At 37.6% G+C, this 17441-nt stretch overlaps 1 protein-coding gene across 1 annotated transcript in view; it reads left to right on the forward strand.

Moving 5' to 3' along the window:
- The first annotated feature begins 983 nt into the window (after positions 1-983).
- COL18A1 (collagen type XVIII alpha 1 chain) overlaps positions 984-17441 on the forward strand; it is a 111620-nt gene continuing 95162 nt past the window's right edge. The window contains exons 1-2 of the mRNA XM_072418435.1: positions 984-1126; positions 1421-1485. Of these exons, the coding sequence (XP_072274536.1) occupies positions 1116-1126; positions 1421-1485 (76 nt within the window). The 5' untranslated portion in view covers positions 984-1115. The remainder of the gene's footprint in view (positions 1127-1420; positions 1486-17441) is intronic.

Below are 17441 nucleotides of genomic sequence, written 5' to 3' on the forward strand. Positions count from 1 at the left end.
AAGACAGTGGTTCACTGGCATGAGGAATTGGTAACAACCATACTGCCAGTCTGAACATAGCCAAAATGTTTGGAACACATTACCGACCTGGAAAAGTAATATTTACTATCTAGTCTAGGGGTGCCCAACAGGTAGATCGCAAAGGCAACAGAAGTATATCGCGGAGCCCTGCCTTTCAAAATAAATCCTGCACAGGAGTTATTAAGTCCAAATATCGTTCCACCATGACTGATGATCATTTGGAAGTCTGAGGCTGGCTACCAGCAACTTCTGTTCGGACTATGAAACTTTGGCTTATTCCATTCAATTTAAGATGTCATCGGAGTAAGGTAATGGCCAAAAATGTACAGAATTGTATTGTGCCATACATGTTCATGCTGTCATGCAAGGTAAACAATATATCTTTTAAATATAAAGTATACTCGGTATATATATAAATAAATAAATGTTTAGCATTTTGATGATCATTCTGGCTTAGTCATTTCACCCCTGATCTAGTCTTTCAATTTCAGAAGCTCCAAAAATACATTTCCTATTACCTGGCAGATTTATACATCAAAGTGATGAAAATGACACTGTATGGTACAATGCACCATTCACCTAGGAATGAAAAGAGCTCCATTGTATTTGCACCCTTGGGCAACAAATGTGTAGGCAGCAAAAAATTGTATGTAAGCTCCAGGCAGGATAAAAAAAATGTCCTACTTCTTGCAGGTGCTCACAATAGTTACTTCTTGTCACTTTGTCCAGATCATATCCTGAAAGTGTTTTGTCTGGGTGCAGCTTCCAGTGCCAGCTTCTTTTAGCTCTTTACCCCTGATCAGCCCTGAGACACAACAGAGGAATTTTCTGACAGGGCTGTGAACTTTTTTAAGAGCTGAGATTTATTGATAGCTAAGGTGAAGCCTTGTGTGAGCAAGTGCTGCTTGTATGCAGATAAGGGGGCGTTGGTGAGCGCTAGGACCCTGCAGCCTTAGTGCAGCGCTGCGCCCAGCACCCTCTCAGTCTTCTTATCACAAAAGCAGTGAACAGCCGGGTGTGAGTGTGTGCACTGCAAATAGTGTGTGTGTGAGTGCACAGAGGCTCCTCCAATCTGCCCTGATCACAGGCTGGAGATGATTCTCAGGTAAGACCCTTGCTTTAACTTTCCAAGCTTCACCATGCTCCTATAAGCACCCTTATTTCTGCATTTATTGGACTTTTGAAAGTTTTGGCAAACTTCACTTATTCTGTTTTGTGCATGTAACATTCACTGCAATTTTTACTGCAACATGGGGTAATTTGTACCCAACCTTAGGATGGTTTGACTCTTGTCTGCTCCTTTGGGTCCTTGTATCAGAGTTCATTGAATGTATTATGAGTTGTTCTTTATTGTTTTTGTATGTGTTTGTTGCTTATAGTAAATATTATGTTGTTGCAGGTGTAGGGAGGTCTTGCTGCTCTATGTTTCCTATTTGGCCCTCACTGTCTACTGCCAAGATAAAGGTAAGAAGAGCCAGTGATCACAGCCTCAGAATAAGATTCATTCACTTGCTGTTCTCATTTTTTTTTCCTTCTGCTGTTGAAGTCCATTGAAACTTCAAGGAGTTATTTAGGGATTAGGGGAGGTGATGGTGTGGGACATTGAAAAGAATGGTGGGGGTGGGGTGACACTCATGTGATGCCCCCTTCCCTGGCTGCATTCTCCCAGATATTCATTTCTTCACCTGTTTTGATGCCTGGAATTTTTACTTGTTATATGCACCTTCATCATGCAACATTAGCAACAGTTACATGAGTTGTATATTTCTATGTATTTATGACCCTGAGCAAGGATCTGATGATTAAGAGGATGACTGACAGTTTTTTTTTTTTTTTGGGGGGGGGGGGGTAATTGGGATTTATTTTACTTTGCTGAATCTGAAATGGAAAAGAATGAAGTAGAATTCTTTTTAGACTTTTTTTGTCTTAAGGTTAAAGTGTATGTCCACCTGGCACTTTTTTTTTTAATAAGGGGATTAGAACCTCAGTTGTATGTTTGTTACTATCTGGGACAGATAAGTTTGCAATGGATTGTCCAGGCATGTAGAGGCAAAATCTGCAATGGAGACACAGATGTAATAAAATAATTACTGGGGTTCTAGCCATCCCCTACTAATATGTGTATATATTGCGCAGGTTTAAAAAAATACTGATCCTATTATTTTAATATTTCTGTATCATTGATCTGAAGAACAATGCAGGCCAGGAATTCTGCCCTCTAACCGACTTTTCTAATCTGCCTATTTGTACCTGGTCATAGACTATACAGGTAGTGAAACTGGGGATAGCCAGGCAACTTTGCATTTTAGGAGGTCAACAATGACATATAGTGTATTTTTATAGAATGATAATATTTTACAGGTAAAGTACAAAGTACAGCAACAGTAACCCATAGTATTCGCTTAGATCTCATCACTTTATGGTGGCTAGATGAATATAGCATGGGCATAACTTTGATATCTGAACCAGTGAATTATACAGTAAAAGAAAATCTTTTTCCTCTAACTGATGTATAGATTTGCATTTCTGACTTCTGGCGTTGTCTGGATGTCATTTTAATTAAGAGGTGATGTTCTTGCTGGTCCCACATGTTTCTAGTGAAAATGAAATCTAAACTCTAATATTGCATCTTTGTTCCTAGACAGTGATGCAAAAAGTATTAAAACCTTAGGATCACAGACAGGCTAACAGAAAAGACAGCAAGGGTAGCCTCCATATCTCTAAAAGTCAGCAAGAAAGAGCCAGAGATAATGTATTTCTATTGGAATAGCATCAAATTCTGTATTCCCTTCCAAGTACATTAGCTGGACATCTAGGATTTGTCTTTCAGTTTACTTAGTGCTGGTTTCTATGGATCACTGTATCTTGCATAGGTTTATTGTTTTTTCCCAGTTCCTTCCTGCTTGATAAGTATGTTGTAGAGTCATTTTTCAATCTGGTCTTTAGGATATTGTAAAACATGAACTCCAAATTTCTTTTTCCCAACACCATTTATTAGCATGAAGTTTTTTTTCAACTTATACTGCATGACATTACTAAACTATCTGTAAGGCTGACATAATTTAGCTATACCTGGCATGTTTCAAACATGCTTCTTCTTGCTCCCAAACTGTGTTAAACTTGATATTCCATCTGCAAAGCCAAGACTGAAGTTTGTGAACAGCCCCCTGCAGACAGATAATAATACCAGCTTTTCTCTGTGCAATAATGGAGAATTTTGCTGTAAGGCAGGACTATCAGTGATTTGTGGCTTTCCACCTCTCAATAAACTACAACTTCCCCGGTCTTTAAGCACTTAAACAAAGGTGATTTTGAAAAAGATCACACACCAAAAAAATGTCAAAGAAGGATCTGGTAATTACTATGACACTTTGCTGGGTAAAGAAAGCAGTGCTTGGTTCTATTAGATATCATGGCAATTATCACTTTCAGTATTATGTCACCTCAATCCAGACTCACATTAAAATTTAATTGTATAATATCAGTACAATTACTTTAGATCAGTTAGGCACTATTTAATGCAAGGTCCATTCACTTTATATGCAATTGGAAAGCATTTTATTTCAGTGTAGAATGTCGGTGTTGGTTGATGTGGGGCAGGACGGGTTAGTGTACAGTGCAGAGCAGTCTGATGCAAAATGAACATGTAAACTAGGGATAGTGTATAAGTGGGACTTCAGCTATATACAGACAATCCTTGATGATCATTTGCAGTGAAAGTAGAACGATTGAGCGCTGTATACATCACTATTCAATTCTTTGGAGAGGGGAGGACAAGCAGGAGGCACTCAGCTGCATCCTCCCCCACATGAAATTACAATAGTCATTCCCGGTTTGTCATTTAGTGATCTGCCATGGTGGGTCGCTAAATGATGTACATATGTTAGACTTTCAGCCAAGAAAATCTCAATCATTTCACTTGGGCAACAATTATTTAGCACCTGCATGTAGCCTTTGGAAAGTGCATTGATCTTAGTGTTGGGAGCTTGATGTTGAATACCAGCACCAAGCTCTCAGTGCCAACAACTAATAAATCTCCAATCTGGTAGACTCCTACATACGTAGTTGTCCTACATAGATGGAAATTAGATTAATTTGTAAAGACACAATTATATTATAAATCTCTGTTCTGTTCTGTAAGCCAGAATTTTGTCTTAGCTTGTTCCAAATAGATCACATGTGCAGGCTGATACATGTTGTTCTGTATTTGTATATAGGGGTCAGAGGCTTGCTGATAGCACTGATATCTAATTTAATATTGTAGGAGGTTCCATAAAAGTGATTGATTGGAGCATTGATTACAATACTTGAGTCGTGTAGAATGGTCAGCTGGTGGAAGCAATTGTCATGTCATAAAGAATAATATTCTAATGCTAAGAAAAACCTTGGGGACCATTAGCCAATTGTTTACATTTCTATAAGGAAGATTTCAGTATAGTTCAACATAAAATCTTTTTCCAGTTCAACCTTATAAAGTATAGATGTGGGCAACTAAAGGCTGCCAGTACATGGGGATGAAACCCGGAGGAGCACACTGCAGGGCCAATTTACACCACATAAACTGCATTCCTTTTGACCTGCGGACCATTGCTGGCATGTGGCATGCAATTTGGTAATTGTAATGGAGATGACGTCTACAGAAAGCCTCTGCCATCAACACAGAGGAGCAGTTGTGAAGATCTAGGACCGTCATGCCTATGTAAAGGCATGCTCAAGTTTCATGTAAAACCCAATCAACCTAATGATAACTTAGTAACTTAACTTAATAACTTAACTTTTTAGTATATGTAAAGATCTTGTTTAAAGATTTTGAAGTTTATGTAGAGCTCAACATCCTATTGAGTGACCAATTTGCACTGTGGAATACCCTGGGGGCATTAATTAGTAGAGCTATTCCTGCGACTAGAAATTGGCCATAGGGCAGGTGCCCCTCCTTGACTATCCAGCAACAGTGATTGTTCTAGTGTACTAAATTGCACCTTGAAGCAACTAGTTTTACTTATGAGCTTTTTTTTCTGCTTGAAATGTTTGCATTAAAGCTGGACTCTCAAACATATCCTAAATGCAGGAGGCATGTACATGTATTTTAATTTTGTTGGGCATTGTGTATTTCTTTCAGATCAATTTAGTAATATGAAACTTTGCCTTTTGTTCAGGTGCTTCTTGTAATAAGACCGGTTACTACTACTTTCTTTCTAATCTTGTATTCACCCCTGACCCCCTCCCCCAAAGTTTGGTGCAGGAAGCTTGTGGTGGGTGGGTCTGTTGGGTTCCTCCTATAGCTTTACTTATTGTGTAGGTTATGTGCAGCACAATGGTAATCTCACTGCTTTTACATGGTTCTGTAGACTTTTATAGCTACTTAAAGAGGAACTAAACTGAAAACTGCCAAAAAAAATGCGCTTACCCTCAATCCTGCAGGGCAATCCGATCCATCTGAGGGTGTGTTGCATCGGGTCCTGCGCCATCCCGGCATCCGTCCTGGAGCCATCTTCTCTTTTTTCTGATTCTTCATCCTTCATCCCCCGACTCAAGTGGGAGATTGGGGGATCTCACTGTGCATGTGTGACACCGGCAAATTTTTCTCTTTGCGCGAAAAGGCTCCTTCTGCACATGCTTGAGATGCTCGCATGTGCAGAAGGAGCAACCAAGAGCCTCCTGGGATGCATGACGTAAGTATCCCCGGAGGCTTTGCCCCCTGATTCATTAATTCGTAGGGGGCATCTGAATTTTTACCTTACATAAAAGGTTTGTCTACCCTTTTATGTAAAGTGAAATTTCTGAGTTTAGGTACGCTTAAGGTTTTCTCCAGGTAGATTAATCCAGTCTATTTTTTCTTACTGACCATTCTTCAATAAATATTGTCATCTAGACAGAGACCTGATTAAAGCTTCTCAAGATTGAGGAAAATAGGCTAACAGAAGAACCTGGGTATTCAGGTAACCCTGAAATGGATTTCCTAAATTGAATTGCTATTAGTTGGTTAGACTAGTGGACCAGATCCATTCCAGGTTTGCAGGACCACCCAGGTTCTCCCATGAAAGTCTATCTTTTCCAGTCTTGGAAAACTTTAACAAATCATGGCTCTTGCTGATGATCTTTAGCCTAAAAGTTGAGGGGTTTCCAGTTTTCCTCTTAAACATGGAAAACTTTTTTAAAATGCAAGGTTTCTTTATGCTTTTTCAGTTTTGTCCTCACCCTTAAGTGGTATGTATTATCTGTATTTGAGTTAGAGCAATAATGTTTTTACTATTGATTCATGATGTTGATGGTAACAGTCGTGTTCTCTGTGGGTACAATCAATCATAAAGACATGTTTCAATAAGATCATGAAATAATAAAAAAAATATATAAAAAAATAACCCGTAACAGCTAGTCAGAGGGGGCATCTTGTTTAATCCTGGCAATTTGTGAAACTAGAACAGGAATAGATAGACACTGGTTCATATGACAACCATTAAAGGGATTTTATTCCTTATGTTCCACATTTTACTGGCAATATAATGTCATCCTATGTATCATTTGTAGTTATATGTGCATATGGGGATACCATATTTGTTGATAACATGGACAGGTTTTTATTTCTTCTCATTATTGCCTTACATTTTGCTGTTGCTGTGTTCTTGCTGGTAATCTACCAGACAGGGTTTGTCCAAACAATAGTCTTTCTTCAGTCTTTGCTGCCATAAAACACATCCCATGCCATTTTTGTAGACTTTAGGTCACATTGATTCAAACAGCAGTAAGCACACCTTTTAGGTGATCAATGTGCATTGTGTCCTGTTGATTCATATAACGCATGAATAGTGGACCACTGTAAGTCACTTGTCATTTATTGTAAATATATACATGAAGGAAGCAATGACAATGAAAGTATCACAAATTTTCACTCGACCAAAAGCACAAAAGAAAAACATATGCCGCTTTGTATTACGGAACCATTACCTTCAGCTGCAACAGAAGAACATTAGTGTAAATTTCAGGTGGAGAATGCAGGCTGAAAGATGTGTGACTAGATTGTTACAATGGCTGACGTTTTATGTTTCTTGCAGTGTAAGATACCATCTGGAAGGTTTTGTTGACTTGTAAAATAAAGTATCCGTGTAAAAATGACTGAAATAGTCAGAACATGTTTTTATTAGAAACTTTAATGTCCGTATACTGGTAAAGTGACTTGAGGTAGGTAAAGATTTTCTATAGTTTATTATACAGTACGTTTTCTTCACCAATAAAGGGATTACCCACTTGTTTGTGCCCAGCTAGGTTGCATTACTTTGTGGCAAACTGTGTCACTGCAAGATGGCTGCGTGCTTATAGCACTCTCCTTTGTTTGATTTGGATTTCCAAGACAATATATCCTTTGCACCAGAACTTGGACAGCAGTTCTGGTATTGGTGTAGTTGCTTTTTTAAGGAATAAAATGCTACGGAGCTCTCAGACCAAATCTGTACATTGATTATTACAGTAGGCCCCATGATGCTTTTGCAAACAATTATGATGATCAGTGCACATGTATGAGTGTCAGTGAGTTATAATTAACAGATTGTTTTTTTTTAGCACAATCAATGCTTTGGGGGAAATAAATGTAATTTTGTAGCATCACAGTACTAGCTAGTGGTTAAAGTGTATATGTGGTTCCCAACTATCACTAATTTGGAGGGATCTTTTGGGACCAGACATGGACTATCTGTCCCTTTTTTGTTTTAGTTGTTTCTCTTTGTCATCTGATATGACAGGCCTGTGTAACATGTACACATTAGCTATTAAAATATTATACTGTACTAAACCTTTCATACAACCTACAAATTATCGCATTTCTTAATTTATGAGCCAGTGAGGGGAAAATAACAATTTCTGGGCTTAATATTTGGGCTTCACATGATGAGGGGGCATGGCACAGGAAAGTCCTTTGATTTGCTATTATACTTTGTGCTAGAATGTAACCCTCTTTCCTATCCCCAAAGGTGTAAAAGTGTTTTGCTATATCTGTTTGATAGGTACTCAGTACCCAAAAGTCTATGTTATGGAGATGTCACCTAGGGTGACAACGCTACTACCTCCTAGATACAGTACAGGGAATGAGTGTTGTCATCCAAGGACATGCAAGTGTGTACCTGCAGGATAACCTGACCGAGTTAAATGGGGAAAATAAGTCCCAAAAGTTGGAAGAATGATGCAGCCACCACATCTGGAGACTGGTAAACTGCAATAAAATGCACTAGGTACTAAATGACAAAAATGACGCTCTACAGTAGAGCTGTATTTCCTTAACTGCTGGGGACACCCAAGTAATATTATTGTAGCATTTTTTTTCTGTATCTTTCACTTTACAAATAAACAAGTTGATTGTTTCTGTTTAAATGGGCTACCAGCAATATCATTGTACAGCTCAGTGGGACATATTGATATTTTTACAGGTACATTAAACTAGCTGCATAAAACACTTCAGTGTTCAAAATTGGCCCATAAAATGGTTGAATGGATGCAAAATTAGCAGAGGAATGAAGAAAGGATTTGCAGTACCACCCACGAATCATGATTTATCAGCAGTAATTTTGTCTGATTTAGAACCTTTGGGGCATAGATTAGGAGCACAGACTTCGTTAGTGTCTTACTCACCAAGCAAGTCATTTGGAAGTAAAACCTTCTGCTGATCAAGGAGTGGCGATGATGGAAAGAACTATGCAGCTTTATAAGTTTGTTCATACAAGTGTGTATTACAACTGTAATAGTTATTGTAATCCAGTTTGTAATGTTGTATAATATTTGTAGAACAATATTCTGATGCAGTTATTTAGGAGGAGGCTTATAGGTGGAAGCATAATTTATAAGCCTTCATATACAAACGAAGGTTAGGATCTGTAGTTTTTTTGCTTTCCTAGCTGGTCTTCTTCATGTTATGTTATTATACCTGTAGGCACTGTGTCAAGTTTTTGAGTTGGATTTTGTTAAAGGGAACCTAAAATTGGACAAATTGGCAGATACCTGTTGCTGACTTTCTTTTCTTGAAAGTAAAGTAACCTGGATATTGCATTTTGATTCTCTGATTTCGATGCTTGTTTGGTGACTGACCTTAATTAAGTATATATAAAATCAGATATCCTATTGTGCATATTTGTTCTAGATCAAATATTCAGGCTGTTTTGATGCCACTAAGTCAGCATGACCATATTTCATTTTTTTTATTATTGGATCATTAAAAGCAGAATGGCATATTTTTTCGGAGTAGGTTTTCTTGAACCCCTATTCACACATATGCATGTATTAACACACACATATACCTGTGACAAGTACAAATGAGCTCATAAGTGATATTAGCCACTGCCATTTGGCATAACTCTTTGGAAGATAAATTGCTTGAGGGTACACTGGAAGCCTTCAGTATATACATTTGACTCTTTAAAAGGAACAGTAAATACTGCAATGCATGGAATCTCAATACATGGTCTGCCGTGCTGGGAAAATATGCAGCCCATGCTAATATTTACATCAGATGAGGTTCATTGCAACACAATAATTTTGATTGCGTTTTGATGTGAATGGGAAAGGATTATCCTTCACTTTGCAGCAAGTTTTTCTCACTTTCTGTCTCCAGCATGGAAAGTGAATGGAAATCCCCCCAAAGATTATTTAGTAAAACTAAAAGCAGGAGATGCCATAGTGCATCTGAACCAACCTAGTAAATGCACCTTTTGTGCAATAAAATAACAGATGTGTGCATGAGATGAATAGATAACTACTAAAAAAAAGCTGGCAAACTTTTCAAGGCTGGCCTTTTGATTGCTTTGCTACTAATAACATTGGAAACAAGTATATATTTTTTTAATGGCCAGGCCATTAAAATTCCAACCTGGTGGAAAGATAGAAAGTTCTTGCAGTAGTTATTTATTCATGGACACCCCCCTCCCCTTCCCCTATTAAAGTGATTACAAACGAGATAGGCCTATTGTAATAAAAACCAACTTGATGGATTTTTTGTGATCCTTATTTATAGGATAACCTGCAACATTTACTATGGACGGTCTGTGTTATCCATAGCCATCAATAGATGCCTTGTTATATTCTCTAACTTGCAGCACAGACATTTTCATTTCATCCTATTGTTAAAGATCCAGCTTTAGACATTGTGAAGATTATTGGTTCACATCACAAAATGTTTCCTTCTATTGTATGCAGAAGATCTGTACACAGTACAGGCAGGCAGTGGCCTTGTAAGCCCGGAATTAGCTTTAATTAATTCCCAGTAGTTGTTATGCATTATGTCTGCCAGCTACACAGCTGTATAATAAAACCAAACACATCAACGTGTTCCCAGGCCTGTACTAATCTCAGGCTGATTGTTTTTGGTATGCCCCGTGCTGCGTAATATTTTGTCCTCCATTTATTTGCCACAAAAGCTCTGTGTGATTGGTGGGTGAGGGTAAAAGGTTTCGGAAGTGATTGAGTCCACACACAGATATGCTCACTTGAGAATCCCTTCTCTTTTCATGTGGCTTTTTTTTCTTTTTTTGGTAATCTGCAATTATCAAGTCAGATTCCTGAGTAAGCATTCCTAGAGGTACAGGCTGTGACAAGGCCTGGAGAGTAAAGAATGTTAAGAATTGTAAACCTGTCCCTTCTATCCCGAAGGGAGATGTTTGGAATATAGATAATGGCATCAAACAAGGAAATATTACCAAGAAACAGGCAACAAATGATCAATATCTGCACTTGGTATATTATATTGTTACTTTGATTTGTACTCTTGTTTAATAACTCTACTGCATAATATTACTGGGTAACTAAGAGTTTAGTCTAATGAAGCAAATTCAAGAATATGAAGGCCATTTTTATTAAATAGGTTAATCTATATAACTTGCTTAAATGTAGACACAATAAAAATGCTGGATTTAAACCCATTTTTTGACCAATTATCTATATGCAAATTTGTTTATTATCGCAGAGTTTGTATTTAGCTGAGGATTCTCGAAGTATATTAGCCATGGCCCCAACCATTAGTTAATGCAGATTAGTTTGGTTAACACATCTATCATCATTAGATGATATCAATATCAGATTTGATTGTGTTATTTGAATATTCTAAAATCTAATCCTTTGAAAATCATCCCGTGTATAGGGTTGAAAGAATTGATCAACAAAAGTTAGAAATTAAACAGATAGGATACAAAACAAGGTCATATGTTTGTATGTTGTCATTGGGTTTTGGTACATAACCATTAAAGGATGAAGTTTCATCCCTGGACCAAGTAGATTCATTGCCCTTTCTGCTCCAAAAAGTCCTCTGTTACCACCAACTCTTGCACACCTTAAGTGTTCTTGCTTTGCAGGCATAGAGCAAAACCATATTTAATAATTGTTTATCCTCGCCCCCATGATCCATCACTTTCAACAATGTATGGTTTATCCAGTCACTACACTGGTCATTTACGTGCAATGCAATTCTTCTCTGTACAGTTAAAAAAGAAGTCTATCATTTATTAGACCTCAAGCAGTGGGTAAGGCGGATTCACAGACATATTCTGGGACACATCCAAAAAAGGTTAAGAACCCCTGAGACAGATGAGTCACTCACAGGATGATCCCAGTCATTCTGCTTGTATTTATAGTTAGACCGGGGAATTTTTATTCTTTTGGAATTGCATGTTCCCATGGATGTGGAAAATGTATTTGTTTAATTTTATTTTTAGAGAACAGTTTTCCTTCAATGATGGAATCTACATAAATTGTCATCAAAGTAAATATCTATTTTAATATGACACTTAGACCTAAAAAAGAGACACAGGGCAGTGATATGTTTAGATAGTATGATATTGTCAGTGCTCAGTTTTTGTTGGAGGACAGCCAGATGCAAATAATGTAAATGATACTGTAATGTTATACCAAGTATGGATTGCCTAAAAGAAATGCCTTCATTTTGGTTTTAGGATTTCATACATTTTAATCAATATTGTGTTCTGTATGTACCATGCTTAAACTTTGTACTATCTGCAAACTATACTGATGGCATAATAATAACTACACATAGCATCCCTTAGACCAAACTCTCAGCCTTTTTGTTAGATGAACCCCTGCTATAATCAATCAGTGTGAAAAATTCTATTCACATTGGTTGCCAGTAGTCAGAATGCCACCTTTTCAGACAGCTAAAAATGGTTAAAAGGATGTTTTGCAGCAGGTACTGCCAGTGGGTGTTGGCACTGAGAAAATGCAGGCCCCAAATGCAGGCCATTCAGGCACAACTCAAGGAACCCAGCCACCCTAGGGTTTCGCAGAAGCTTGGATGAGAATAGCTGAGAAAAGCTACGTACACATGTCCGACGGTTCCGATTGATAATCGGCTCAGGGCCGATATCGGGCGAGAATCTGGCGTGTGTACAGCGCCCGTCATCCATCATTCGAACGATTGTCCTGGTGGATCCACAGACGATGGATGACTAATGATCCTAATGCAAGTGAAGGTGGGGGAGCGTGCAGCAGGGTACCGTTCCGTCGCTCCCCCCCTCCCCTCTGCATACAGTACTCGTTCATGCATCTTGCATTGCTAGTCGTTGGAAAGGATATGTGTGTATGTGGCTTTGGACATAGGAATCCCTGTTATGAACAACATGAAGTCAATTGGGTTGTTTAATAAAACAATAGCGGTTGTTTATCTAACAAAATTATTATTCCCTTTGCAAGAGATACTTAGCTTTAATTTACTTTGCAAAGAAACCTAATCAGAATCAGGTTTCTGAATAAAGCATTTTTTCTAGCACATGATTGAAAGGTAGAATTCATTGGAATTTCACCTAATATATTAGGCTAAGTGAAATTTCCCTTAGCATTAGCCACTGTATATTTCTTGTAACATATATTACAAAAGCTACAATATGGAGTTAAAGAGGTATTTTTTATTAAGGATATAGCACCACTTTAACTGTCAATGTGTTTTTTTTAAATTGTAATAAATGTCTGATTTAATAACTGGCTTGATGTGGTGAAATGTTTCCTGTCTGCTATCCGAAAATTTGCTATACTTATTTATATTTGATAATGTCTTGGCAGATGACTAAGCATATAGTGAACTGCATCTAGAAAATGTCATTCTATAAATCCTATTCTGCAATTATTGCTGTGCAGTATTAGATGTTACAGTATAACTGACAATTTATAAAAAAAAACTGTGCATCAGGATAACTTCTAGGATAACCAATCTTATTTTGTTTATCGATGGGACTTCCTTGATGATCAAATAAGTGGATACATTACGGGAATATCTCTTGTGGTAACTAAATTCAGTATGAACAAAAGAGATACTAATTTACTTTTGAAGTTTGCATGAGAATTAGTGATGTTTAATTGAAGACCACACACATTGTCAGCCTTTTGTGCTGACTACAAATACAGATGTTGGCTGCAAAAAGCATCTTTAATCCAGTGATGTTTCCCATGGAGCAATGTGTAACAAAAACTGCAGCGTCATCCAGGACAAGATGGCTTGAATTATCTTCTGCTAAAGAGTGGTTGGATTTCATTATATAGAGATGGCAGAAAGATACATGCTTCAGTCATTCATGGCCATTTCAAGTTGGACTTTTCTTCTATTAACTGATGTGTAAATGTTCAGAAAGTTTTATCATGATTTTAAAGCCCAGCTCTAATTAAAACTTGAATTTTTCAGTTTTATGTCACAAATGAAGTAGGAATATCTACACCATTTGAATGTTTCTGTAGTTTATTTCCTGCAGTGTATGAATCACTACAAGCAGTATAAAGAAGCAAAAAGACCATAGCAGTTACAACAAAAATCTGTATCTCTTTATTGCAGTCATATTATTTTTTTCCTCTTTCGGGTAAATATAAAACATTGCATATAAATATTTTGCATTTTTTAGTAAACACATGGTGCCTGTTCTTTTGACAAAAAAGCCTGTTTATGGAGCTCAAAAGCTGAAGCAAAAAAGTGTACACAAACATTGAACTATGGCTTACCCACTTACTAACTAAAGGGGCAATACGGGGAGGGCCTTAAGGCTGTGCTCTTGCTCCTTAATTTCTATGTTTTAGGCACACCTTGTAGTAAATATATATGTTAATATTATTATATATATAACAATTATTTTTACTTGGTCTGAAAATGTAAAATGGGAGTACCTGCACACATTTCATGCTGCGCTGATTACCACCGGCTAATGACTTGAGCCTGCTCTTGGCAGGTGGAAGCATTTTCTTACTCTCTTGTCCCGAAATGGAAAAATATATGTTATGTTTCCTTACTTTAAATATACACATATTAAAGTGTAACTAGCTGAAACAGGTGGATGTAAACAAGAAGAGGACTACTTATGTATCAGCCACACAAATAACAGTAAAATTGTTCTTTTTTGTATAATCTTAAAATTGGAAGCAGTACATAATTGCTACATAATAGAAGGAATTGTGGAAGTTTTCAGTTAGCTGTGTAGGAGGTAAAGACTTTTGAGAAAATGAAGGAAGGTAACCTTTGAAGAATTATGTAACTTCCAGCATTGATGTAAAGATTAAAATCAAACAGATTCCTCGACATCCCTCTGAGTCACTGAGAAGTCTCAAGTGCTTTTATCTAGATGGAAGGATAGAGCTATGAATATATGTGTAAACTTAATCACCTCAGTATTCATTTATTATATCACTTGGAAACAGATTGTAAAGGAAACTATTTGTGTGTATATATTCATACTGTACAGCTTTATATACAAAACCTTCATATTGACCACCCACTAATTCCCTCCCAATGAAGCTTCTTTTATAACATCTTTTTATAGGTTAAACACACATATCCATATTGTATATGAGCACATGAATATATTAATTGCCGCAACAGATCTACCTATTATAAAAATAATTTACCCTAAGAAAAGAATATTCAGGGGTCTATTTATATTTGTTCTTATCCAACATTTCTTATCCAACTCAACTTTTGCTAATTACATATCAAGTCTCCTTGCATTTTAATCATTTAAAAATGTAACTTTATTGGACCAAGAAATTGAACCAATCATAGAACATGAAATGAGGAAATGTCACATCCCAAGACGGAGAAATAAGTTGGGAAATCCCAACTGGAGATTTCCCCAGAACAGGTGTTCTTTTGAAACATTTACCCTACTTCTTGTTCTGTGCAAAATTCTAAAAATTTGGATTTCCCCTCCCGTGTTTATTTAGTGACAGTGGTCACCAGTACAAGTAGAGCAGTGGTCCCAAACCTTTTGGAGCTCCCGGAATACTAATCTCACGGACTCCAGACCGTGCATGCGGGGGGAGCTGTGTGTCACTCAAAGGAGAAGAAACTTCCCCCCGGAGTGTCGTTATGATGCCAGGATATCAGAACCCGCCTACCTCCCTGAGCCTGCAATGTCTCCTGGAGACCTAGTCCGCGGCTCTGGCCGGTGCGCCTCCCCAAGTGGGGCCCTTCTCCTGACTGCTGATGGGTGCACCGACCAGAGCCACGACCCACCTGTCAGATGATACTACTGGTCTGCGGACCAGGGGTTGGGGACCTCTGAAGTAGAGAGATGAATCTCCCTATTTGGGACTATTGTCAGCATTACAAACATAACAGAAGGCCAACCCACCCCCCTGCTAACCAAAACTAAAAATAAAGTTTTTTTCCCTGGAAATACACCCAAGTGTCTCTGTGACTCTTAATTCAACATGTGTTTATAAACCCTTGCATCATCTTAATCCAGATGTGGAAACCGTTCAATAAGGTATTTACACAGCTGGTACTTTGCTTCATTCCATTCCACAGTAGACAAAGGACCACATAAAATATTTTGTTCAGGTTAATATTGTCTGGATTGGTCATAGATATCAGTGAAGATGCATTAGAAATGTATGCATGATCCAGGTGTCTCTTTATGTTCTCTGAGCTTATAGGGAACACTCTGGTTGTAATAAAATACCTGGTATTGGAAAGTGTAACACAGATAGACAGTCTGGGGAGCAGCTCTATGGTGAAGTAATACAATCAGCCAATGGTTCTAGTTGTACCCATGGGCAGGAGATGCCAAATGCCCAATTTGGTTACAAAAAAAACTTGCCACTATTTTTCTTATCTTCAAGTCATTACTGCAAGTGTTTGCAACATTTCCTCCCCTTTGAAAAGACCTTACCAAAAGTCACAGATGCCTGTGGGTGCTCTTCTATCTGACCTTTAATGGTTATGGTGGCCTTAACTTGTTTTGATTAGTTTGACCCCGGAAAAAGGTAATTCAAGGCTACCAGGGAAAGATGGCCCTTTTAGGTCTGCCTGATAAACTGTTTGGACTTGTGTCAGTATTTCAAGGCTGCCAACAAACCTTAGTTCACAGTATATGTTGTTTCTTATTTAGATATTAGACAACAGATCTAATTTCTACTGTAATTCTGATTTAGAATGTAGGCTGATGTGCAGGGATATGAAGTAACATCATACTGGCACATGGTGGTACAAGTGCAGGTTTGTAGTTTAGGTGATACGTTGGTAACATTTTGCATTGATTAATTGTGAACACAGCACATGCCTGCTATAAGTTTTGAAATAAGCACAAATGTAAAAATCAAGGTTTGTACATTTCCTCATGTTCTTTAGTATATCAGCCTAGTCTCCCAATTTAGAAAATACAGTATCTTCCTTACCATACTGTTTACCTATGTTCTGCTTGTCATAAAAAACTAAATTCTCCTAGCTTTCTTCCCCTCTTTTCCCAGACACCATACTATGTCTTATCTTTATTAGTTTTCTGATAAGAACACTGTGGGATAGGCACTTAGGCTGACATTAATCCTCATTAGAGGCCTTTTGGAATGTGTCATTTTTTAAATGCTCAGAAACGTTCCTCAATACTATGCCCAGGAAACATTCTAATGGAATATTATTGCTATTTTTCATGAACATTTTTGCATGAACAATACATGCCATTATTTTTTTGACCAGAAATAATATAATGTAATGGGCCAGAAAGGTTGACCAATAGACTCTTTGATATTTTGAGCAACTATGAAGAATAGTGCAGCTGTATAAGGACCTCATTGATATATGTATGTGGGCTGTTATAAGTAAACTCTTAATCAACTCTCCGAGTTTATAGACATTTAAAATGGTGCCAAATGTTTGTTTTTGGCAGATCTGTCAATTATGCATATGGACAGAAAAAACAAGAATGGCATATATTTCAGTTTACCGTTTCTCTACTTGCTAAAACTGTTTTTAGCCTGTGATACATCAAAAAATTAATCTGAAATTTATACCGTTTTTTGGATGCTCAGATATGCTTTATTTGCATGGCCAAGTCATTGATAGAAGCACTGAGGAATAACCCTTATTAGTGATGAGTTAGTACAAATGACAAGCAACACCTCATCTGGATTAGTGACGGAGTGACCTGTGGATACGGGTATCCAATGCCATGTGTTGTGCC

The sequence above is a fragment of the Pyxicephalus adspersus genome, chromosome 7 (assembly GCF_032062135.1).
Source record: "Pyxicephalus adspersus chromosome 7, UCB_Pads_2.0, whole genome shotgun sequence".
NCBI lineage: Eukaryota > Metazoa > Chordata > Amphibia > Anura > Pyxicephalidae > Pyxicephalus > Pyxicephalus adspersus.